General features: G+C 32.0%; 1 protein-coding gene across 3 annotated transcripts in view; it reads right to left on the bottom strand.

The window, feature by feature from the left end:
- Positions 1–27,976, bottom strand: part of cv-c (RhoGTPase activating protein) — a 298,529-nt gene that overhangs the window by 260,050 nt on the left and 10,503 nt on the right. The window contains exon 1 of one of the 3 annotated variants that reach the window (XM_076128415.1): positions 3,823–4,166. The exons of the other annotated variants lie outside the window; for them this stretch is intronic. Within the exon in view, the coding sequence (XP_075984530.1) occupies positions 3,823–3,907 (85 nt within the window). The 5' untranslated portion in view covers positions 3,908–4,166. Of the gene's footprint in view, positions 1–3,822; positions 4,167–27,976 lie in introns of those variants that run through there. 3 annotated transcript variants of the gene reach the window in all.

Raw genomic sequence — 27,976 nt, 5'->3', positions numbered from 1 at the left:
AATTCCCAAGAAGGTTTGACTTTTTTTTTATTTAGTTTAATGGTGACTTTATACCGAAATCGGCCAATTTCACAGTATTAAATAAAATATATCAAAATAAATTTTAACGTCACATTTTTTTGACTTATTAATATCATGTGAAAACAAAAGTGCTATTTTATACCTGTTAATTAATACTGATACCTATATTATTATTATATTTTTCACAGATCAAACGTTTATAACAAAATACTTTATTTCAATAAACTTTACACAAATATCTAAGAATAGTGTGTCAAATATAGAAATGTCACAGCCCACGATACTGCGGTGGGTGTCATCGCTTTTATCAATGGAATTCAGACAAGTGTGCCGCCGTATTTTATTATATCGAATTAAATAATACTTTTAGATAGCTGTAAATTACCAAGTAATTACATAAAATGGGTATTTTTATTATATAGTCTGTTTATTATAGATCTAGGTGTTATGAGATACAGTTATTTCTGACATTAAATATAATTATTGGGCAGCAACAGCTTTTAAACATCAGTGAGATCCAATGAGCTAATGCAAGTTAATCTTAAACTCGATCCGTCGAATAATGCAGGAATACGTCTTATAAATTTACAATAATACAGCAGTTGGTGAAAAAATATAGTATAAAGAACGCTAAAAACTTTAAAAAGTAAGCATAAAAAAATTAAGACCTTTAAAAACTAAACTATTAGACAATCCCTAAACCTTTATCTACCCTTTAAATATTTAAGGGTCGTTGCCACACAATAGTTTTAATCCAACCTTTATTATTTTTTATCAAACTATCATTACTTTGTGATTCAAAATCTCATATTACAAGTTCAAATAAAATATTGAGTTTCTATTGTGCTCATATTATTGAAATAGAGAGTGATGTAATTACAAAGGCAAATAATATCTAACAGCTGATTTGCCCTTACATTTAAGACAACAATTTTGGGTTAGGAGGACTTTTATAACTATACTGACAACAACCAAACCTTAACCTTTTTACATTTGTGTTATCATTCTTCTATTAGTTATCGAATCTATAACTTCTTGTAGTACTAAGTGACGATCTCACTATTACGCGATAAATGACGATAGGATTGACTTTTAAATATTGTATTGACACTTTTAGAAACTATTTTATATTCTTAGTACAATAACGTAAAATCTACCGTTTATTTTAAATGAAATAAACTGGTCGCAAACATCGCACTGGTAATAAAAAAATTTAAAACAAACAATATACTTTTATTATTTGCTAATTCAATTTACTTACATTATCTCCACCAAAACTATACAATTAGCCTTTGAATCGTCTCCGTAATGAAGCCTTAAAGCAAAGCCTTTAAACCAACAGACGGCCGCAAGAATCCAGCTTGCCTTGGCTATTTCCTACTTGTCCGCTACTGCGAGATCGCCTCTGTACCACGATATTCAATCAAATTGTCACGATCGAAACGGTAGTTCACAAACAATTAATGAATTTAACACGTGTCGTATCTAGCTCCTGCTTAGTAAGGATCTTATATTGGAATGAGAAGGTTAGGCCTAATATTGAGACTTTGCATTCCGTCAAGAATTGTTATGCAGACAAGGTTTCCTTGCGATGTTTTCCTTCACCTTTTATGCATGTGATAATAATTTCTTATACAATATGTAACAAAAAAAACTACTTGCATTTATTAAGGTTAATATATGTGCTGGTGGTACAAGGAAGTCTAGATTTTTTTTATGAATTTCTTTGTTACACTATTTTTTCCATATAAAAATATAATTGTTGTATTACATAACTGAAAATTTTAACCGTGTAGTAGTCTAGTACTTACGTAATAAAAATATATTAGCTTAAATATTATTTCAAGATTTTCTTCATTGATAATATAGAGTCACAGTGATGTGTCGCTAAAGTCTCTTGGTACGGGGTTTTTGGAATTGTGCAGAGGAATTCCGCTATGTACTTTTTTCTTGTTTTCCAGTATTGTGTATCGAAGTTTAATAATGTTTGCGGTTGTATGAGATAAATATGATGCTTGTTATAACGTTTCATCTTTACAATTATTCGTGTATTTAAATGTACAACTCTTAGAGAGCATTAAACTACTTATAGAGCGAATCGAAATATGTGCTATTAATATAATATATTTAATAAAGGTATTAGAGTCGATAACAACCTTAGTAAATTTATTTATATTAGCAACAAACTTAGAAATACAAAGATAGAGTTCATACTTTAAAGTTTACATTGATATATCAGCCAGTAGTATAAATCTTTATATATTGTTATGTGAGCTGTTGCTCAAAAATCATATTTATTTTACTAAAAAGATTGTATAAACGTATCTTTGAGCCTCTAAAAGGTCCTTTCCGGAATCGGAAGTAACAAAAATATCGATATCGTATTCTCTATTAGCAGAGCTATGTTAAGTATAAAGTAAACAATATGGTAGAGTAAAAGTTACACGTTTTTCTACAAAAAATATGTGAGAGATATTTAAAAAACGTATTTGTAATACAATAAAATTATACTAGACAATAAAATGCGAAATAAACCTAGATGCAAATAGGCAATTTTAATTTTATTGTTTCATGAACTAAAACACACTAGAGTTCTACTTTTCTTGCAGTAAAAGTATAATTTTAGAATGTTTAAATTATGTAGAGTCTACTCTCTATAACTATAAAGTTGAATTAGACTGTAAACGTAATACTTAACTTTAATGTTTGGTAGAGTCGCTATAATATTATTCCAAAACACACTATCATCATCATTATGTACCGTTGTGTTCATCGTCACATGAAAATAGTAGAGAAATAATACATCATAAATAAAACCTGGCATTTAATACATGAACTTATTTTTTTGCGAGTTTATTTTCCGTTGAAAGATAATTTATTCTAAATGTTTTTCTGCGTGAAAAAAACAAGCTGATTTACGAGAGGAAAATATTGGCTCTATTTTTATTATTTATTTACACTCTATCATCTGGTTACTTGGCTGTTATTAAGTTAAATATTTCCTTCGCTAAACAAGTTACATCCAACAGCTGACTCTAACTTAATTCATTATGTAATGGATATTTTTAATACCATTAAACATCAACTTACTTTTTGCTTACAACAAAAAAATGTAGAGACAAAAAGATTATCCACATTACGACCGGTTTGATATTATCAAGAGACTTAAGGACGAATAATAAAGTTGTTCAAATATTTTCGTATTCACGTTAAATATAGAGAAATAATTAATTCGCCTTTGAACAAGGTCTTCAATGTATGCCGAGCATAAATTAAATTGGATTTCAAGCTGATGTAGAGTTGTAAAGTCTTAATTTGAGTAAGTTAAACCCAGATGGCTTAATCTGTACTTAGTAAATTTAATGTAGACGCAAAATTTTGGATGGTAGAGCTAATTAGTTTTGTGTCAAATGATGAAGAGTTTTGTTATTACAGAAAGTTTAAATCAATCTTGAATTTACACTGAACCACTGAAATAAGGTTTCATTTAGAAAATGTAGAGTACAAATGTGTAAAAGAGTGTCAAGGAAAAATCTTTTATTTCATTGATATGAAGCCTTAACAGTAACTAAGATTATAGTCTCTATGTTGTCATAGGCAATTATACGAGACAAGGTTATGTAGAGCCGCTCATAAAACACTCCGCAGTTTGAATATTTTTCTTCGTCCAAAGTAACTTGAATTTATAGAGCGTAACAGCTGATTTTAAGTCTTCATTCATGTACGTCTTAGGAAAATTGTATCAAAAAAGAGAGCTAGAACACTAACAAACGCATTGTTTTGTACAACAAACAAACATACCATTTTGCCATGATAGAGCAAACAAATCGTCGCCGTGAAGCCATTGTAGTTCACTTATTATAGTAGACATATCAGCAGCATACATTAATACATGACAGCATAACTACACAACACACACAAACAATAATCACATCACTATCACACAAAAAACCCGCGAAGTTGATCCAATCACAGAATTCCACTATAAATCTATACAAAATGTTTTATAAAAACACTGAAAAACTTTCGCTGACGCCAAATATCACCGATATTGTGTTACAATTGATGTTACGAAACGTCACTATGACAGATCGTGCGGGGTTAACGAACGGTGCGCAGACGCAGCGTACGTGCGTCGCGCGCGATCGAAGCCAACCGACTGGCCCGACGAGTCTCGTTGTAAACACACCGATATCGATAACCTTCCGAATATCGACATATACATCACTAGAATTCACGAATCGAAACAAGGCCGGCAATTTTTACGGTTTTACGGTTTTAATCGTAAGGTTAATGTTATTGATGGTCTATATGAAATTGATTGACCTGTTTTGTACTGTACTTGTGTTCTAAGTTAATCGAATGGAATGATCTCTTAATAGGAGATTAAGATAAAATTTCGGATAAGGGCTTAATGTAGAGATATCTCTACCTACATGATAGAGTCTTTCACATGATCCCTTGTATTATAATGCCGCAAGGAAGCTATTAAGCGTCTTTATTGTTGGGAATCCCGTTAAGATCTTTATCATTGAAATTATATCTATGCAATTAGGATGTAGAGCTTTCCTTAAGTATCCAATCTTGGTTGTTAATAATATTAGAAAGTATATTATTATTTATGCGGTTTTAAATAAACGTCATCCTTTTAATATTGTAAAATATGATGGAGAGTTAATCATACAATATTTAGGCTCTACATTTATATAATTAATTCATATATTAATACGGACTTTGATAAACGGTATATTAATCGGCGTCTCTATGAATCACTGATGGCCCTATTAATTTTAAATTTTGCCTCATTAGCATTTCATTAAAGATAATCTGTTGGGTATCTGATTGGACATTTTCAAACAGTCTTTTGAAGATTTTATTTCGTAAGTATTTTTACAAAGGAATTTTATAATTGGGTCATACGAATGTTAAATTATTTGAGTAAAGATATTTTTTCTATTTAATAAGGCTCTTATTTTTTTATGTGCGAATTTAATATTTATTTCAAACTGTAATCGTATCATTGGTTGACAGTCGTAAAAACTAGCAATTATTAACTATCGGGTTGGTTTCCCGAGTCAAAACGTCACCGCTCAGTAAAAAAATAATGCTAAATTGAAGTTCAGTAGCTCTCTGAAATAAAATAATTAGAATTAAAAAAATAATTACTTATATCTTATCTTATCCATTACCAATTAAACGCGTTACAAAAAAAGGTAGACTCTACATTTTAAAAACTAACCAACAACTCTACCAAGTGACTTTATCTACACTAAACAATAAAACGGAGAGGAACTATCTAAATATCGTTATCTCTATTTGTTAACACCGATATAAGAGAGACAGACTCTACGAAATTAGGATGCGCGGGAGCAAGTTTTCGTCATAGAGCATTAAATGATAAGGATTGAGAAGTGTGAGGTAATTGTAGAGTTCGTTATGTGTGATAAATTATTTGTATGGTATAATTTTCTCTACATTATTTTGCGTTGATTTTTCCGATAAAATATATTTATTTTATTTATTTGTAGAGCGTTTAGTACCTCTAGTGACATTAAAACAGAGTTATAAAAGATACAAGGCTGCGATAATTGTTAGTCAAAATCTGAAGTTAAGTTATCTCTTACAGTCATGGTAAAATAAATAAATTAATATGCGTTTGAACCTTATAGCAGAAATTATTTTGATTTGGTTTGTAGTGAGACGGGAAACTTGGTCACTTCAATAACAATTTTTTACTTTCTTTCGAATTTTTTTTATTTTATCTAGAATTACATTTTGAAAACACGATCGCGATGCTAGATAGTACAGTAGTAGATAATACTACATACTACACGTACATTCATATAGCAACTCACAGGTGCTCAATAAATAATATCATCGACATGACAGCGTACATTAAGAACCACGCAACTTCCCTTCCCTTACCATTATTACTGCAAACTTTTTTTTCTCTAACCTTCAAGAAAGCCGCTAGCCTCTATAATAGCCGGCGTGAAGATACACATTATAATAGTCTCGTAACAACCAATTATTTTGCACGGAAGTGTATAATTGATGTGGTAGCTGGGTGAATACCCGCGCCGGCACTGTAATGGTATAAGTGCCCAAAGTGAGAATGTAAAAAGACACACAGATTAGAGACTGGTATGATTGGATTGTTTAAATATTTCTGATTTGATCAATAGCTAGATTCAATTTAACAACTTGATAGTACTTCTTAATAATGAAGGACTCAAGGAATGGCTTCGGAAGATAATCGTTCATTCTATTCAGAATTTATTGTCTCGCACATAATATGAGTGGCTGAAATTGTTATTGCTAAGGATACGCTACCTTGATCTGTTGGGGCTAAGCAGAGACTAAAACATTGTCTACGGATCATGCGTGTATTTATGACTGTTTGATTATGTGGCTGGTCATGTGACACTTTAGAAAGGTAAACTAGCGATGGGATTCGAACCCACAACACATGGTGTGACAGTGATGGACAATAGCAAAATAGCATCAACCATTACGGACTACTAGAAACCCGTTACACTAATTTATAACAGTGGCAGAGTGATGACCAACTGGGCTTGAAACAATTGCCCATATTTACATAAGGCCAGGTTTCCACGCACAGTTACATAAATGTTCTATTGTTTACTATTCAGTATTCCGAGTTGAAAACTTTCTAATGTAATTAAAATAGTTCACGGTGCGAATTTTGTAATGATGCGCATTTTTAGTGGCTAATATTTAATTAAAATTGTTTTAACAGTTAAATTAAAATAACGCAAAAAATACCCATTCAAAGTGTGCTCTCTAACTAAAAATAAATTGTGTGCTAAATCTCAAAGAAGACTTTTCCAACACAATAAAACAATAGCTACGAATAAAGCGAAACCTAAAACTAGAACTAATCCATAAATTCTAAAAAAATCCTTTGCTCTTTAAGGAAATCGAACTAGCGTTATTTGATACAATTCTGCTCATGGTAGCTGACGGTTCGATGACCTCAAACTTTTATATCATACGCAGTTTAGAATATGGAAATTAATAAATAAGCGAAGACGAAAATAACAGTCATCAAAACGTACTCAAATGTGTATACATTTAAGGAGACATACTTAAATATCACTAAGTAAACACAATTTATATTTACCCCACAAAAAACACCCCTAAAGCCATCTTGAAGCAAAACAATTAAATTGCGCTCTATCCTTTTTGTTTTTTCTTTTACACAAAACAGATTTGCATAGAGCCGTAGAGCCTTGTATGAATCAAAATCACATTATTGTGTGGAACAAGTATAGAGCGAATAGATCCTCTTACAAATCGCTAAACCTATTTGCTCGACTCTAGCAGTGCTAATGTTAGGTGTGTGGAATAAGTTAGGAATGATGGGCGGGTTATGTAAGACTAAGATTTATTTATTAACAATGACTTTTTATAGACGTTCTTATTACTAGTTTGTACTTTATATTTTTGTGTTTGCTTTCTTTGACTATCGCAATGACCACATTCATTTATAATACTTACAAACTAATCTGACGCTTGACGCAAGGATTTTTTTTTCTAAATTATTTGGTCTAATTTTGTTGGTATGTGCCTTACTCAGCCATTTGGCTACCATAAAAATTTCTTTTTTAAAATCTGTTAATCAAGTTAATCATTTTCTTATTATACCTACTTAAGTCACGGAAAAATACAACAATGATTATTGAAACATCACGAGATATCCACCTAGAGTTTGACGCTTCAACTTCAACGCTTTGCGACAATCTCCATCACCAAGCTTATATGGCTAAACAATATTAACAATAACCATTCAATTAACGATTTTAAACTCTCGCGTCTATTACACATAATACCTTAAATTTTCAATCGCGTTTAGGACCCGTTGTATTATAATATTATGAATAACCATTCAACTAATTTATCTTTCACCTTGCACCACCCATCAAAAGAGCAACACAAGTATGCTTCAGCAGTTCTTTTGTGGTCTATTTAAGTTGATTACCGAGCCGTTTGTCCACCTCGGTCGTATTACCGTCCCGCCGTCATGTGGGTGTCAGCCCTTAGTCGGCAACTAGCAAATATAACGTGCGAAGCGAATACCATTGCAAATGTTTGGATACCAGTTTTATTTGAGAATAGTGTTGAATGTGAGTAAATGTTGTGAGTTATAAAAGTCGAGTAAAGCGTGGATTTTTTTCGAGATGTTGTTTGCTGGAAAATAAATATGTATGTGACTATTATTTTTTAGTTCCTAGCTGATTGACGCGGTGTTGTTAAAGCTATGATAAATTTCTTAAATAATTAAGTCTAACTCTGTAATTACCTTAAGTTTATTGTCCTTGCAGTTAGACAAGTGGAACAAGAAGATCTCAAAGATTTTCAAATTGTACAATTTCTTTTGAGTCTATTCTCAAAACTCTTCTGAAATTATCATCAACATTTCACATTTTTCTATTTTCGTGATCACTAAATCCATATAATATTAGATGGACGTTTGTTCACCACCCGCATTTTTTTAATTATGGTATAAAATAGCGCCTCTCGTATCTTGTACCACACACAATCAAAGGCATAGTGTGACGTGTACTGCGTCGGTTTTACGTCACGTTTTAGTCTCGCACACGATGCGTGCGTCAAAACATTTGTATATTTAATACATAATGTACTTACAAAATAACCATATGCGAAGACAACATTAGATCTCTTAACACACTATTCATGACCAAGTAAACAAGCATTTTGTTCCTCAACTTATTATTAATGAAACACAATTTCCAGTCATCTATCGACTAGCGAGCAAATGATATTTTAGTAGTGCGATTTTCTACAGTCGGTACTAACGAGTATCGAAAATTTGACATTAAAAATGTGCTGAACAATTAGTTCCTGAAGCACCCGCTAGAGGCGCTGAGTAGGTTTTCATACAAAATTTGTCAATAGTCAATAGCTAGCCTGTCGTTGAAAGTCGCTAGTGGTACGAAATTATTCCTCTGACTAAAAATAAGGTTATCTTTTGAACGCCAGAAAGTCTAGTGGGAGTATACGTGACTGTTATGCAAATCTCGAGTTTGATATCCAGATTCAGAGAATCCTGTACCTATATTTTTTCGTGGCGATTTTACTAATCGCGTTTATTTTAACTTAGATGACTTAATAAAATGTTGTAAGCCTTGAAGTGCCTCAAGCCCATCTTTTAATTTTTTCTTCCTCTTTTATTTCTGTAATTTAATGTGTTTTTTTATAGATTTTATTTAAGAAGTGGTTAAAAAATCAACTACTGCATTAATTTGTCAATGTTGTTAAATGTGTGATTAATTTCATAACAAAAAAAAATAGAAACACAAATTAAGAAATTGCGCACCTTTTGCTAATTCACATATATTTTCGCAAATAAAACTAGGAAGTTAAGTAAGTAAATAATATATCACATTAGCATACATACATATATTAGATGTATAATGACATGGCATATGTAATAGTATTATATATTATATATATTAGGGTCAAAGGGTCACTGGCGTAAGGATATGCGCGCAAACCAGTTTGATACGTAATAGTGTGTAATAATAGAATATTGTGTCGTCCTTTAAGTTAAGCTTTATTGTTTACACAAGAATATTTACAGTTTTTGAAAGGTATTTTAACTCAACTAAACTATAGCAAAAATGTAGAAAAATATATAAAATATAGATCAAAAGAGAGAAAGGGAAGTAAGGTAAGGTAAGGTTTCTGTATTACTTCTGACTGTCCTACTGCTGTGCAAGGATCTCCCCTCGAACGAGGGAGAGGATATGATGGGTTCAAGAGAATTATTGGCTGTCTGAAATCTGTACTGTAGCGCAATTCTCTACAGTCGGTACTGTAAAAGTTTAACATTTGAAATGTACTGCCAAAATAGTTCTTACGGAGTCCGGAAGAGCCGCAAACAGATTTTTATGTAAAATTTAGCGCTAGCCAGCTGGTTGTCGGTAGTCTATAGCAGTGGAGAATCGAGCTACTGAAATATCTTCACTCGGAGTTGTAGTTAAATGATTACCTCAATAAAATTTAATAAATACCTCTCCCTCGTTCGGGAGGAGGCCCTTGCCCACCAGTGGGACAGCCATAGCTTAAAAAAAACATGAATGGAGTCACTGACACTAGCTATCTTTGTCTATAAATATCATCAAAACTATCCAAACTGTAGTCGTATTGTAACAAACGGATCAACATTCGGTTCCGGGATATGTCTTTCAACAGTGTACCATCGCTTTGACTTGATTATTGATGTACCGCCGCCGTTTTGAAGCTTCTGTTTATTTGTCAACTACTATGGTAGGTTATGTAAAGAGTTACGTTTGTAGTGGACGATGTACCTAAACAGTTTCACTTAAATTCGATGATGAGGATTTGAAAGTTTAAACATGTGATTGTCCTCTAAAAGAAAAGAAATGTTTTATTTTCAAATTGATAATTAAATTAATTGTAAATTAAAGTTGTATGCTTCATACCAGAAGCATAAAATGCGTAAGTTATAAAAAAATCTGAACATTATTTTACTGCCGGAGATGACAAAAAGTAGCATTAAGTTGCTCTATAATAATTATTCTTGTTTTTTGTTCACAGATGACTTCAACAATGTTTTACAAAACATTTTTCAGTTAAAAATTAAACAAAGCACAATAGGTATTCAATCATACGACAAGTAATTTACTTTTGCAGAGAAAAATAATTTATTGTTCTGATTGTCTCGTTTCAGGAAAATAAATTACATAAACAACTTACTTATTTTGACAAATTCCCAGCTGAAGAATACGCATTGTTTCTTGACGAACAAAATAAATCAAATGAAAATTTTTACTCTTCGGTAGTTCAAACTTTTTTCTTAATTTCACAGCCATCATTTTCGAATTACGTTTGAAATTCAAATTCAAATTTGAAGCTATCACTCCGTGACACCTCATAAACAATTACTAAGTATCACGATGCGTGACGAACTTTCGACCAATTTATAAAGAGCTATCAACTCCTTACAAGTTTAGTGAAGTTTTTCTCTTATTAGGACAGCTAGACTTTTACTGACGGCTCCAGACATAATTGGTTTACCTAACCTGCACCGAGAAGTGTTTAATAGGCTACTCCCTAATAAAAAACAAGTGACGTAATACAATATTTGCAAACATATTCATCTTTGTTAGTCGCAAAGATCTTGAATTTTTACCTAAAAAGTGAAATATTTATTATAAAACAATTTTTATAGAGCTTCCTTTTACCTATGTTTTCTGAAAATATAATTTTTCTAAATAGTCGTCTAAATTATTTTACGGGACACGCAAATATTGTCTCACTAAATGTCACAACGAAATTTTAAACTGTCCAAATCACAAACAAATTATACTCAAGTTTCTATATTTTATGGCTACACATTATACACAAACATACAGCGACATTTACTCAAGTTCGTATCAGTCGAGGGAAGATATTGGCAGGTCAAAGTAAACTGGTTGAACAACTCCGTAATGACAGTTGAATATTGTTACCCGTTCTCATTTTAACTCACTTGGAGTACGTTCGTGTATTATTCGTAATGTGTTTTCGATGATAATATTGATAATTGTGTTTTTATTCTTCCGTGAACATAGGGCTTTTGCAATAGAAATGAAAAATATAAAAAAATTTCTTTTGATTTCTTTTCATCCCTGTTTTCGGAGTTTTTCTTCATCGTTGTTTAGAATGCGTCTAGGTAATTTCAAGAATTGTTTTGAGCAGTAGATAGATGCCTAGTACTACCTAGTACGGTTTTCAACCACTTATTTTATAAATATAAGTCTCTCCTAAGTAAATGATGATATTTTAATTATAAAAGACACGTATAATTTCCTACGTAATGGTATTTGACAATTTATTTTAATATCCCTGCTGTTGACTGTACTAGATTTTTAGTCATACACTTACGAAAAACAGATATCGCAATGTTTGTCATACAAGTAAAGGTAAAAACAAACATAATTGGTAAGCAATAAAAAAAGTAATTGTTAAAATCCTTATTACTTAAAGTAATCGCTTTAAGCTCGTTATCAGAGTGTATTGACACGACCAATGGACGGAAGTTGAAACATGGCCTATCGAATTTCAGCAGGAAATTGACATGGCGGCGCGTGCGCGAAAGTAAACCAAACTTGACTCACACGGGACTGTGGAAAAAGTTATAGGCTGTAGCGATTTTACATGCTTCATGTCGTCTTAACTGCCTCCGTGGTTTATAGTGTAACTGATGGGGTCACGGGTTTAATTGCCCGGTCGTTCAATGTACTGTTGCTCTTACATACTTACAAAAATATGGGTAGGCGGGGACTAAAGAACGACACTTGGTATGGTCCTTACAAACTTCCCTTGACTCATTCACGTCCATACGTCTTGTCATACAGGACCACTGGTTACGAGTACTGTGTACCTGACCTTTTAACAAGACATCGCCAATGTGATGTATGTATGATTTTACATTATATACGACATGTTTATTTTCATCAATCCGCTTTATTAAAATGTGTTTTTTTTTAATCATGTCTTTCATACCTGAAACTGTAATTGCGAAACACTACCTACTTCGAAAAGCCCGATAGCATTTCACTGAATTAGGAAAGAAAATCCCTCGTTTTTATACCAACCCCCATACTTGTTTACAATTATAAGCTATAAAACACATCAATTCAACAGACTACAGGTCTTTAATTATAACTAGCATAATCGCTGTCAGTTTACAAATTAAACTCATTACTCATTAACGATTTATATTACAAGTAACAGCTAGTATTACTGCGAATAAAAAACAGAATAACTTCCTTATTCTGAACAAAACGGGTGGTCAATTCGCTAACCGATATCGCTGTTCTTTTCTAATTAAGTACAATAAAAAGAGATGGAAGTAATGTAAATGTAATTACTTGGTGCAGAATATGACTGTTGATGGTTTGTTTTTTTTAATGCCCTTGTAGACATCTGATAGGGCGAAGGGTGAAGGACTTGGGAAATACGTGGAGCAGCGTTTGATTAATTAGTCTGATATTTTTTGTTTAATGTTTTTGTTTTAGGAAATAGGCTATTATTTTGACTGACAGGTGACAAAATGTGTGGTACTGTTAAAAATATTACAATTGTGTTTTTTGTGTTACTTGATTAGATTAATGTATTGGATTACCTTGGCGCATATTCTTCTTTATTCAACTACAATGAAAAAAGATTTTCAAGGTTAGTTAAACAGGGCGTTATTTCTTTATTTTTCTGAACGCTTGGTACCACAAAATAAATATTTATCAAAGACTCAATTTCAAACACAAACAAATCATATCGATTTTCAAAACTTTTCCCAACACGATGTATTCCATCCTTAAACCACAACACGCCCATCCAGAAAGGGAACACGGGGCAAAAAAAACGAGACAAAAAAGAAAAATGGCGAACAATTTCCATACATTTACCCTACACGTTACTTTTGAAAAGGTTAAACAAACGAAGTCGGGTCCTTGAAAAGTTCACTTAAAAAAACACGCCTCCTTGCCATCTGCGCATATAGCAACTCAAACAAGGTTTTTGTGTCTAATTACAGAAGAAAATAAAAGGACACCGTTCTGACTCATTGGAGGGAAGAAATGCTCTTGGGTCGCTTATTCAAATATTTCTTTGGATAATTAGTACCTTTAACTACTGTGTTTTGAGGGACTAAAGTGACTAATGCCACATTTTACTAGCGTTTATATTCATTTAGGACCTAACCCTTCCCTCAATTCGGCAGGAGACTTTTATCCAGCATTTTTATATGCCTGTTAAATAAAAACGTTCACCTTTCATGTAGGAATAACCCAAAACGATTTTGACTTAAACCTAATTTGTGCCGTGATTCTTCAATTTCATATTAAATCTATACTAATATTATAAAGCTGAAGAGTTTGTTTGTTTGTTTGTTTGTTTGAACGCGCTAATCTCAGGAACTACTGATCCGATTTGAAAAATTCTTTCAGTGTTAGATAGCCTATTTATTGAGGGCTATAGGCTATATATCATCACGCTACGACCAATAGGAGCGGAGTAGCAACGAGAAATGTTACAAAAACGGGCAAAATTATGACGCATTTTCTCTTATGTGACGCAAGCGAAGTTGCGCGGGTCAGCTAGTTGTGTAATAAAAATACATTTTAAACATTCTTATCTCATTAAAGCATTTGAATACTTTTTATAATCCAAAAAACTACCCTTTTTTCAATAGCATGTCAATATAGCCCTGGTTTTTTTTAATCAAAAGAAAGCAAACTAACGAAACAAAGTTTATTTGTCAAATGTCCATACGTGATTCAAAAGATGAGTTCATTAATAAAATTAGTTCCGAAACGGTGTGTATTAATTTGAAAGATGATATGTTATTATTTAACTGTTGTTTCAAATGGCTATTAATAAAATTTAGGTAGGGATATGTTTATTAATTGGAGAAAGTGATTTCTGTGAATTGGCGTGAGAAAGGATGTTTTTCGTATATTTTTACACATTTCTCTTTCTGCAGCGTCAATCCCAATGCCACGTTGTTCCGCAGTACAAAGCCTATTTTATGGGTTATGCTTGCTCCTCTGGGGATCACATCACGCGGTAAGTACCCAAAGGTAAGGCAGGACTATGAATGTAATTGATTTGCGTTTCGCTGTTTACTACGTTAATTCAATGCAATAGGAACAAAACAAATTCGATAGATACTAGTAGCAGTTTTTCCGATCTGAGGATTGCACCCGGGACCGCATGCTCAACAATCTTATACACAACCAACCGTGCCACCGTGGAATGACAGAGCCCTGTACAAGCAGTAGGTAGTTGAAATGAATAAATAAATACGAAGGTAGATGTCCTAAATGGATCCATTGAACAATTCTCATAATGTTCTTTATGTCACTTTGTTGTCTAGAACATAAGGAATAAGCTTCAAGTTGGAACAATAACTTAATGACGTCATAAACACCAAGGACGATTGATCTTGTCACCTTTTATCGATGACTTATTGACAACTTTGTTCAGTCTTGTAAAAAGAGCCTTTAGCAACCTATCGTTTATTAGGGATAGGGCTACTAAAGTTCGTCATGATAGTCTCAATTTCTAGATTATTACCGTAGCTAGTGGCGTTGTTTGGTCGACCAACGGATAGAAAGATAACATCACTAGCTGACCCGCGCAGCTTCGTTTGCGTCACATAAGAGAAAATGAAAAAGTTCCCCGCTTTTTTAACATTTTCTACTGGTACTCTGCTCCTATTGGCCGTAGCGTGATGATATATAGCCTATAGCCTTCCTCGATAAATGGGCTATCTAACACTAAAAGAATTTTTCAAATCGTACCAGTAGTTCCTGAGATAAGCGCGTTCAAACAAACAAACAAACAATCAAACAAACAAACAAACTCTTCAGCTTTATAATATTAGTATAGATTTTAAATTCGCTAAATCTAACCCTTGCAGCTCACCTTAATTCCATATTGGCAAATCCTTTTCGGGCTAAATTTTGTAACTATCGAGAGGGTTTTGTCGTTTTAAAGATGGAACAATTATGAATGGTGATAATATGCAGATTATTTAACATTATTTTGAGCAAAAAATAACATCCTCTTTTACAGAAAAGATCAAAAAATATTTCACCCACAATATTTTTTTCCCTATACGCCCTACATTCCATTTTCCTCATATTTCACAACACAAACATTTCACAATATTTATCAGATACCTGTACATTCAAACATTATTAAAAGACTAATAACATAATATGTCCAAAAGCTTTGGTTTCCTTTGATTTCTTTTACGTCGCGTGACTCAAAGAAAGAGACTATAATTGGATGCTCACTTATGTGCTTGTAGGTAATTTTCCTTGAGGAATTCTTTAAGACGTAATTATGTATAGAACTGCTTTTATTCCTACTAGTCTTAATATAGTAAATAGTATTTGAAGAGGTAGCTTTTCAACCGAATACTAATGAATTTGACAGAATTTAATACGTATAAATTATATCCTTAATTTCTAATTTGTAGTTATTCACATTAAAGATTTAATAATTAGAAACCAGTAAGGCTGTAGCTTTGAAGGAATATCTAGTGATTGTGCATCTGATTTTGTTGAAACAAACAAAAAACGTTACAATATTAAGAGTTATAATCATTAATTTGTTGTTAATTAGCAGAATTTTGGTAACCACGAAGAGTTATGTAAGCCTTTTTTATCAGTGAATAATTTTATTTCACTTTCCATAAATCTCTCATGTGAGTAGTTTCAAAACAATTATAACTAAGCACAACAAAACAAAGTAGAGTAACAATTTACAAATTAATTTACTATTCCAACCGTTCAATGAACTGAATTATTTTAACTTATAATCGAAGTTGATTTAACTTTGCGAATCGGGAAAACCAATTAAAATTTTACAAAGTATCGATCAATACTAATCATACAAAATATTTAAATAACCACTTTCATCTTTTTGACTAGGAATGTTAGAGAACTTATACACCGGCTTGTATCCGGTACGGATATTTCTATAATCGCAAGGAGCTTTATGTAAAATTATTTATTGTTTGTTTCTAGGTGTTTTCCGTTCATCTGTGGACCGTTCACCTGTTTTTAAATACATATGTTGCAACAGACAATAAATGAACAGTCATTAATAATGCTCGTATTTTTATGTTGTCTCAAAATATAAACCTGCAATCTTATTAAACCCTTTAAAAGTTTCTCAAGTCACCAATATTACAAAGAAACTTAATAGGTATTATACATTCATTCCATGCTTATGCATTCATTTTAGTAAAAGACCGCAATTCGACAAAGTTTGAAAAAATATTAGCGGGTACCAGTATCACCGTTAGATTTTACCCGGGCTAAGTGTGTGCAATCTCCTTTACAAGGATCAATTAATATCAGTAACCAAATCCGTGGGTTGTCAAACAAGCCGTTTAATTATAAACATTAACCTTTGATTATAAATTGATATAGACAAATCGGGCCCCGAGTTAATCAATTTGAAATTATAGTCATGTAAAAAATGTTGTATCATTTGCATAAATTATTAAGGAGAGGATAAACGAAAATATAAAGAAATGCTTTTAAAGCACCTGTTTCATTACAGAGTGTAAGGTCTGTAAGAGTGTAAAAGGGGCTGTGATGTCAACTCCAATAGTGTTATAATAAGAGCTGGAATAACGTCCGTCTAATTTCTATGAAGTTAATTAAACTACAAGACATATTTGAAGATTAACATCTTTAGTCTTCATCTATGTAGTGATAAATAATGTGCTTATTAAGAACAGAAAAATTTGCATTAAAACTCAAAGATATTTAATTCAAATGAAATGGAAAAGAAATAGAAAACAATATTGTCTTAGTGTAGTAAATATTGTTTAGGAATCCGTATTAACCTTGTTATCTGACACAACAAAATACAACCTGAAAAAATATACCCAAAAAATAACTCGCAATTGCCTACGGTGGTCTGGCCCTTAACAAAATAGCAAAAAAAATCCACCGTTGTGTCTATTGACACTAATTTGCATATCCTCAGATCTTCCAGCTCGCCGGGTAATAAAGCCTTACTGTCAAAATACACGGTTCTGCGGTTTTCAAGCAAATAGATATAATATTTCTATTTCTTTTTTGCTAGAATTTTAAATAGCAAATTGAATTTGACAAGATTAAGTACGCTACGTCAAACACATGGGACAGAATACTTTCTGTAGTTAATAGAAGATTCTTTTTACTTAGTTTATTTTAGTGCCCTTGTCATATTATTATGCTTACAGCCTAAATTAACATCATCTCATCCGTGAAACCTAAGACCTTGCGACAATATATTTTTACAGAAATAAAAAGGCCCTTGTTACCAATTGCTATTCCTTTACAGGCATCACCGATATAAAATAATTAACTGTAATATTATTATAGGTAGGTATAATTTGAATTTTTATGTTCAATAAGAATTGGTAATCATAAATACAGTTATGTATTTAAGGTATTAGGTAGCTTTATAACCCAATCGCCTTAAGCAATTCTTAGTGTTATTATATCCATTATACATATTAATACTTTATGAAATTAGTTAATTATTTGTAACTAATACTGAATAAAGATCATAACTAATCAGAGCACGACGTCTATTAAGAAAGACCGTAGGACTGAACTAGGAATTTAGAATACAAAACTGTTTTCGGTCTTTAATAAAAAAAGCTCTCACACAGAAAAACATACTTACTTTTTACGAAAGTATTACATAAAACTAACATAAATAAAACATTTAGTAACCATTAATTAAATACAAGTAATTAATAGTGTGTGATCTAATACAAAACGGATGAATAATATTAAAATTAATTAGCTATTTTAAATCACAACTTGTCATTGTAGAAAGTTGTTTGCAAAAATTATTGCGAATTTATATAAAGCCTTGCTTTTGGAAAGATTTATGTATGTTTATAGTTAGCTTATGTTATCCTAATGACGTAAGTAACTAGGAACTTAACTAAGTATTATGTGGTAGTAAAGATTTTGAGCTTCTTGTGAATAGCTTTGATGTTAATAATGCCGTTTAATGTAATAAAGCTTACTGGGAAACGGTTATGCTTTTATTTTATTACGTGCACTGTGATAATGAAAATTATTCTGGTATATTTACATTCTTTTTTAATTCTTGTTTCTAGGAGTTTTAGTCAAACAGATACTACGTCACCACCGTAATTCATAAGATTACATATTAGTCTAAGAGAGTGGATGGGAGTGGTGATTATATTACAACTAATCGGTTACAATTATCAAATTAAAATATCTACATTTGTGAAATTTAAGCAGTCTGTTAAGCACGCCTTTTAGAAATTCTAGGCCAATATAGTCCCGAATTATAATGCGATCGTAAGACGCTAGTACAGTAGAGTGTAACATTTAAAGGTATTGAAAAAGATTATATATTCAAATTATAAAGCTTCGGCAAAAACTCCACGACATATTTCGTCACGCAACAGAAAACTAAATTAGAAGTTTAAACAATTCCGCTTGAAAATAATTTCTCATTTCGATTTAGAATCACGTATGTTAAGTATGTCTCAGTTGAGCCTTTCCCTCGCAATTAATTAGTGTAACTTTATTGTTATCTATTCAGTATGCGAACGGCGTGTTTGATGTTTATACAAAATTTGCGAGCGAAACTAGAAATTAATTTATAGTTTTCAAATTGAAATTGGAGAAATTAATTTATAATTTATGACTGGAGACGGGCTATAAATGTAAACACTTTTTTCTTAATGCTTAACCATATATTATAAAATAACAATTAAGTTTTCAAAATTAATACTATTTGAAATTATAGGAATCCATAAACTGATACGTGGAAGAAAATCTCATTGAGAAGTATGAAATTTGGTATAATTAAATTTCATATTATAATGTTTAAATTAGATATACAAAATATTACCGAAAATAAATTTTGTCGCGGGGACTATTAGACCTAATACATACAACCAGACCCGAAACCACTGTTTGTGGAGTGTACAAATAATTGTTCCGTGTAGGAATTCAACCCACGACCTCCCGACCATTCCGCCACGGAGCTAGTCACTCTGAATGTCCTATGCCCTTACGTTGGTAAGCCCTTATCAGTAGAAACAAAAATCATGAAGTTCATTGCCCTCTATTACTTGCATTTTGTCACGTTGCATCTGATAAAAATTGTTACGGTAGGTTAAGTGTAGGCGTTAAGTTTTACGTACTCTCATTCCTACGGGAATGTTTCTAAATAAAAGAAAATGTTTTAATATTTTTATACGACCTAAAAACTTCCAAATTGTTATAAAAAAAATTGTGTCGATAAAAAGTATCTAAAAGTTTCTTGTTCTCTTCTCTTCTTCTTCTCTACCACCTGAACAAAAAATCGCTACAAAGAAGATAACTCCTGAACCCTATGTATCTGGACATAGACTTACACCCAGTTTCTGAGTTACATTTAGCAGTAGTTTATTAAATAGCGTTTAAACTCATATAAAAAATGCTATTCAATAGATAAACTACCGTTAAATATACTCAGAAACCGGGCATTAGTAACTCTGTGACACATTAAAACTTCTTCACCCTATTCCTTATCCTTATCATAAATCACAAACAGGACACAATTTCCAATAGATGCAAAAATAAAATTATAAATAAATTTAACCCATTAATGTCCCACTGCTGGGCAAGGGTCTCCTCCCGTAACGAGGGAGGGGTTAGACCTTGAGTCCACCACGCTCGCCAAGTGCGGGTTGGGGAATAGATGCAAGTCTATACTAATTTCTATAACACATAATCCGCACAAATCCATCGCCCCATAGATCCACATAGTGACACGTCCAAGTGATCCGCGGCTAATATCACAGTTGTATTACTAAAACAATCGCTCCTTCCGCGCTAACGACGCACGCGCAATTACCATACAATGCGCGCGTGCGCCCGACCATCAATGGCTTTATGTAGGGCGACCATATTGGGCTATATAAAGGAAAATTGATTAGGATTTTGTTACTTGTTTTCGTGTTGATAAAGGTTAATAGTTAAAATAATTGATAGTGGTATGATGAATGTGAAAACTTGTTTTTGTTTTTTTATCATTATGGTGATTATTGTGATGAAAAAACGCGGATGTACTTCATTACTTTAATCGAACACCTCTGAAAACACCTTCGGGTATAAAAGGCGTGATGTTGAGTATGTTTTATTGTGAAAGGGCTGTACCAAATTGGTTTCAGAAATTATAAATAAAATTCGTTCTTGTTCCATATTTTATAACTTTTCTTAAATTCAATTTTCCCTTTTATCAAAAATATATTTCTGCGGCAGATACACAAATTAATTAACTACATAAGAACAGAACTACCCACAATTATAATTATAATACATCAATATTACTAAATAACGCAAGACAAAAGGGAAGAACAAATACTATTATACCTTCTAATTATCTCAATAGAATACCACGTGTAATGTACGTGCCGAGTGATGTTGGCGCAAAACATTCCCTTTTGGCAATAAAAGGTAAATATACGTTTATTATAATGTGAATAGAGGAATGAGCTAGATCTAGGACGATATGTGTTTGGTACATACATATTGTTATATATTGTCATTTGGTACATATTGTCTCCTATTAATTCATTATTCTTGTTCTGAAAATCATTACTTATATTTAATCAGGAAAAGTAATAGTTCTATATCAAAATAAAGTCTAGGTAAACCAATCCAACTATAGCAGCGCTACAAGTTTATAACCGTAACTATCTTCACTTCTTCTGGATGTGTCTTATGTTTCAGATAAATTAAAAATTAGAACGGAATTGATATGAATTTCCCGACATAATATTATAGGGACTTGTCAGAAGTTGGTTGTGGCACATTTGGCCTCAGAGTATATATGCCTGACTAAATAAGTTGCATAATATTCTACAAACGTGTGCCATATGATTCTAAAAGAACTTATAGAGTTTTGTAGAGATTGTTAAACATAAAGGGCTGCTGGACTGAATGATCTCCAAGCCGAAACGCATAAATTCATTACCGTTTGCAAAATGTTCACATAAAAAGATTGCATTAATAAAAATCTAGAAATAACATCAAAATCTTATCCCATAATCCGTGTCAGCATGGTGTTTACATCGTAGACAACGATGCACATCGGTCGATCACCCCGCCTCTGTTTATCCGAGTGACTGTTCACCTTACGTACGCACTATTGCACATTGTGAGAACATCTCATACTGTTCGTCTTCATACGTATATCGTTTGTATAGAGATTCTGACACAGTATATGAAACCATTCAGTTTAATTACTTAATTGTTTTTACAGAATGTACAGTAATTGTATTGGAAGAACATAGTGATACAAATAGATACATTGTAATAAGTTAACTTAAATGACTTACCTATGTTTCACAAATAAAAAGCTAAGTACTTATAGTAAATTTCGAAGATTTTATTTTTCTGTTAGGTCATTATATCGACCAGGTTTTGGTCAACGAGAGGGAAAGATCCGACAAATTAAAAAAAAAAACAAAGTTATTATAAATTACATTATAATCTTAGCCAACATTGCTTAACACCCTTTAAAATTGGCTATGTTTTTGCTAAATGCATTATAATAGATTTTATCAGTAAACAAGATATTACCTTCTTGCGAAGGGATACATTGTACCAAACACCCTATTAATTCGATTTGAAATTGAAAATAGCTACCTGAATAATGCTTGACTAAACCAAAATGATTTCAAAAGTTGTGGTTCTTAGATTCAAATTTTTAAAGACAAGTTTATTTGTGGATATAATACTAGATAAAGAGTTGGTCCTTAGACGGTTTGTCTCAATTTATTAGATGGCTCTTATCTTTGTTTGGACAGCAAGGTCGTTCTGTTTGAGGAGCGTTCGTTCATAAATAATATAGCCTTGACTAAAATGTATTATTTTTATACCGTATATTATAAGAGATTCAGTGGTCCTAGATGAAATATGTTAACTATAAATCGAAAAAGAAATAAGTTATCCTAAACTGTAATTTTCAATTGCGCTTAGGGCCCGTTGTGTTATGTGTACAAGGCTAGATTCAGCTAGACTTACTAAAAACTATCAAATCAACCGACAAGTTATCGATTTTTTTTCAAATTATCTTAAATCCCAAATATTCGCTGCTTAATAGGACTAAATAAACCAAGTGTAAAACTGTTTAAATAACTTTTTAGCGTAATATTCAAATATATGCATATATTTTTTAAATGATAGGACCCTATAGTTATTTTATAGACATTGTGTTTGGTGGTGAATATAAGCAACCAACACCTACCTCACTACCGTACCATAACCTCGGCTATAACACCACGGACGTCATCAAAACGTACAATAATTATTAAACTACTCCTTTAATACATCCTGTAATATTAGCAAATATTAATGGAATAACTCGTCATATCCAGACATTCCTAGTACGATATATTATTAGCTCAGAGCCAGACCACCTATGAAGAAACTTCTTAGTAAACCCATCGGAAGCCGACATCACGTGTCAGCATCAGAATTTAAATGTATTACTAAAGTGCTTGATTTATTTAACAGCTTGTTTGTGTGGGTATGTGTATGTGGAGTTATGTGAATGTGTGTGTGAGATGAAGTCGATATTGTTCGGATAAAGTCTACCTTGAATCCTTCAGTACGTTTATAGCATATAGACAAGATTGAGCGATGCGAAAAATATAATATGGTGTTATGGTGCCAAAGTTTCAAAATATCTTTGCCTATTACTAACTAACGGCAAAAACTGCCTGATATTAAAACAGACATCGCAATAACGCGATAGTAGAGGGATTAATAATCTTAAGTTTTAGTTCATTACCATTTTAACTAATTTAAAACTCTCACGAACTATAAAATATATGAATTGATGACATATGATTGAAGAATGAAGATGAATTTAGGAATTCTCTTAAACTGAATAACTTAACTTTCTTTCAAAATAACTTTTACAAATCGTTCTAATATTCTCATTAGCAAACAAAAAACAATAAAGCTCTTAACAATTAACATTTCACCTGAAAACAATTACTTTAAGAATGAATAAAAACATTTCTACGTAAACTCCGTTATTGTACAGTACCACTAACTATTATTCTTCAATAGGCTTTTCCACATTGAACGCAAGCATCTATTACTTGAAAAGCTTTTTGCTTTTGTTTCGACAACGGCTTAGTAAGTGGCTTCACTTATTCGCTTCGGTAAAAAGCAATAAGTAACTTTAGAAAGTCGTCCCAGTTTTAGTTAGCTACTAGTCGGGATGTTTGAAGTTTTACTCAGTTAATAGTCAACATTGCTAACGAGAAATTAATTCCGAGCGCCTTTCAATTTTATCATAGCAATAAGTTGAAAGTTGGTAATTGTTACAGTATTGGTAGGCGCTTATTGAATTTTGTAAATGGTTTATTGATGATGCGAAGCAGAATATAAATTGAAGTTTTTAATGAGTGTTTTATATTAAATACTGCTATATTTATTAATACCAAAGTCATTACAAGTCGGTACTTAATTACTTAAACAAATCAATCCTATGTGTACGACCATGTAAAGCACATCTTAGTTATTCTATTATATATCTTATTATTTTGGACTATATAAGTGTCTGTTCCATGTTGATATCGGATTTCAGAAACCCAGTGTAATTTTAGGGATGAACTTTATTTATTTTTCACTGTAACTTTGGTACGCTAAGTACCAATACCAAGTCTGTCTTCAGGTAGTAATATTCTGTCTTTTATTTATTAAGTATTCGATTGCTATTATTCATTTCAAATGTAGGAAGCGTTCTTAAATAGTTAAAACGATGATTTCACCCTATCCCAAGTCCTAAAATCTATTTAAGTCACAGACACAATATTGAAACATGAAAGAAACTACTTGAATCTGTTACCATAATAACACCATGAGTGCGAATGGCGTGTTGCCAACTTTCAAAAGCATTTACAAATGTTTTTATTTTACTACATAGTTGCAAGGACGTTTGTTAGAATATTGAGAATCTAGACCACCCGTTCTCAATGGTTGCTTTCCGTGTTGGAAACAATAACTGATGATGTAAGATCAGATCGAAATAGGGATGTATTTTAGGATGTAAATAATTTTATGCTGTTACATTTCTGGACTTTCTGACAGGTTTCCTTGAAAAGTAAGTTTTAGTATGAAGTTAAGTTTGTGGTTATGTATGGAGTGTTTTTCGGAATCGTTGAACTTTATTGGACACTTATAATTTTTCGGAAAGACGAGAAATTACAGCTAAAGCCAATATTTTATCATTAAAGTGTCAGGTAACTTAAACAAGTTAAGCTTGCAGTTTTTTTTTTCTGCAAAATTGTCAAGTTTCACATTGTACTAAAAATATTATTTTATTACATAACTGGGGATAACAAAAACGTTATTTCTTTATTTTATAAAATTAATTAAATTTAAACTCAAAGTAATTTAAAACATGCGAACGAAAACCACGTTTTTAAAGTCAAGAATAAAGAGCGGTAGCCACCAATTACCAACTTCACATACTTACCTCGAGTTTCAAGAGATATTTGCGAAGGACTCGGCTCATTTTTGAGTGAAATTGGTTGATTTAAATGTGGAAAATTAAGTGTTGTTCAAATAAACTTGGGTTCTTTTGACAGAAATTTAATGTAAGTACGCGGTGAGAGTATCGATTAGAGATCCAAAAAGTATTTAATGATGTTTGCTTGTTTTAGATAACGTGAAAAAGTGCCGTTGGTCGTATTCTAATTAATATTTATTAGATTATTATTTTTATAATGCGTGATTTTATACCGCGCACGGTTAATGGCAATAGGCTTGCCCCCTAATTCATATAATATGTACGAGAGACTTACATTATAAAACGGCAAAACGCGGGTGCATTTCATACTCTTCTGCCTCTACCTTCTAGTAGAACACGCTATGTATGTATAATTTAATGAATGAACGCAAAATCTTCGTACATAATACGTGGAACAACCACAAAAGCTACATGAAAACATAACAGAGAGACAGATAACCTTTCCTTGAACTCAAATAGGTATAACATTTACCTACTTTATAAAGGTTTTATACGAACCTTCCGAGAATATAAACATAGGCTTTTGTGAGTAGACTGAGAGACAAGTAAATAATATTAAAGCTGAAGTCTGAAGTTATATAATAATATTTAATGTTACCTGTGACTTCTCTTGCTATTTGCGAAGAGTTTGTCTACCACTACCGACTAAGGATAATCGAAATAGTTTAATGAAAATCTAATCAACGCCCCTAGCGTGATACGTAAGAATTATTTGCGATAATTATTAAATTTTAGAGAAGTCGACTCCGAGTTATTTTTTATGTATCAAATTAAAAAAAAATCTTTATAAAACTTGTCTTTAGTGAAAAAGAGCACCTTCAATATTTGAAGCAGTTTTTCTACGAGTTCCATATTTTTTCCAGCCTGTATAGTATAGATTATAAGCTTTTACCCACGGCTCCATCCATCTGGAAGTTGTATGGAAAACCTCTTTCAGCGACTTAATCCTTTTTCAGTGCCAAAAAACCCTATTCATAAAACCTTTGCACAAAAAGTCCAATGGTTTTGGTCGTACTTTCACATAATAGTCAATCAGTCAATAAGCCAGCCTTTTCTTTATGTAGGTACGGTACAGATCTTAAGACTTTTTGCAGTAACAAGATTTTCGATTGCTTTATTTTTTATTTTCGAAAATATAGCTAGCTAAAGAATATTTAGCCAATTTTAATTTTTATCTAAAATCACTTTACACAAACCGTACGATATGAAAAACATAACTTTCCAGTTCTCATTGTATCTATACTAATATTATAAAGCTGAAGAGTTTGTTTGTTTGTTTGTTTGAACGCGCTAATCTCGGGAACTACTGGTCCGATTTGAAAAATTCTTTCAGTGTTAGATAGCCCATTTATGGAGGAAGGCTATAGGCTATATATCATCACGCTACGACTAATAGGAGCAGAGTAACAGTGAAAAATGTTACAAAAACGGGGAAAATTATGATTCTCTTATGTGACGCAAGCGAAGTTGCGCGGGTCAGCTAGTTTGTAATAAAATGAATTGTAAATGCGTTTTGCAATAAATAAAAACTTAAATATCAACCAGGAAAGTAAAATGCAGTAGGTATCCAAAAAATATTTACTTTCAAAAGTTAAGCTCTGTATTTGGAAAACAGCGCCGTATTTCAGCATGCTGTTTGTAAATCTCTTTGAGCACTCGTCTCCTGTTTTAATTGCAAAAACTTTGATATAACGACCGGAGTACGCTTTCAACATTGCAAATATTCGAGCTTTTTTGGTTATATTATTATTTTCAAATATTTTCTTTTGTATTAAATGATAACAATTTATGTATTTTTAACATCGTGCCTGTTGTAAGGTGTAGACAGAGATGAATGAAATATAACCGAATGTCGCCATGTACATTGTAGTATCGTATAATAAGGGGGTAAATCAATTACTATATTATACCTACCGGTCACATTACCAAACTTCTAATCACTGTTAAGAATATTTCTGAAGCTGTGAAAGACGAAAACTTGGACATAATGTAAATTTTAACATTCTCGGAACAACAATTCGGAAATCGGAACCAGAACCTCGTGATCAGCGGTAAAATGCGCTAACGCTGAAACCACAGAAGCAGTCAAATCAAATCTGAAAAAACATATCTTTTTAAAGAACCATACAAAATACAATCGATGCAGGTTTTCCCCAAATATTCTCCATCCCTTATTAATTAATATTCAATTTTCTTTCGTCACTCTTTGTGTTCAAACTGCTCAAAGCGTTGAACAGAACAATTTAATTTGTCAATATAATTGGATTTTCATAACGTTATTGTAAATTCCCTTTAGGTTTATAGAAAGGACTTTATTCTTCATTGTTGATAGGTTATTGTAAAGAAAATGTATATTTTTTTAAACATGTTTTTGTTTTTTGCAGGTATTAACTTAATTTTACAGCTCTTATAGAAAAGAATGCCTTAAGGTCTGACCTCATATTCAATTTGTCTGTTATCTAAGCATTGGGTACACTCGGTACATTCCCACATTTTTCTATTTCATAAGGCAAACTAGTATTTTAATAGCGACCAAAAAAATATAAAACAAATTCACTTTTTAAAACATGTTTTGTAAATTTAGACATTAACAAACTTTCAAATATCATGATTATTAATACTAACATAATAACTAACATCATTCACGAAATCTAAGTAGTTATATAAAAATACCAATCCACGGCAAGAACTCAGCTTTTCTAAAAGCAAAAGCACAATTTTCTCTCCAAAATAGAACGAAAGAGAACGCACAAAAAACCCGTATTACTTCAGTGGTAGATTTCAGACGACAGTTGCTCTTTAAACAAGAAAC

Source organism: Anticarsia gemmatalis, chromosome 21, assembly GCF_050436995.1.
Source record: "Anticarsia gemmatalis isolate Benzon Research Colony breed Stoneville strain chromosome 21, ilAntGemm2 primary, whole genome shotgun sequence".
Classification (NCBI taxonomy): domain Eukaryota; kingdom Metazoa; phylum Arthropoda; class Insecta; order Lepidoptera; family Erebidae; genus Anticarsia; species Anticarsia gemmatalis.
Note: the sequence above shows the minus strand (reverse complement) of the source record. Positions and strands in the feature narration are given on the sequence as shown.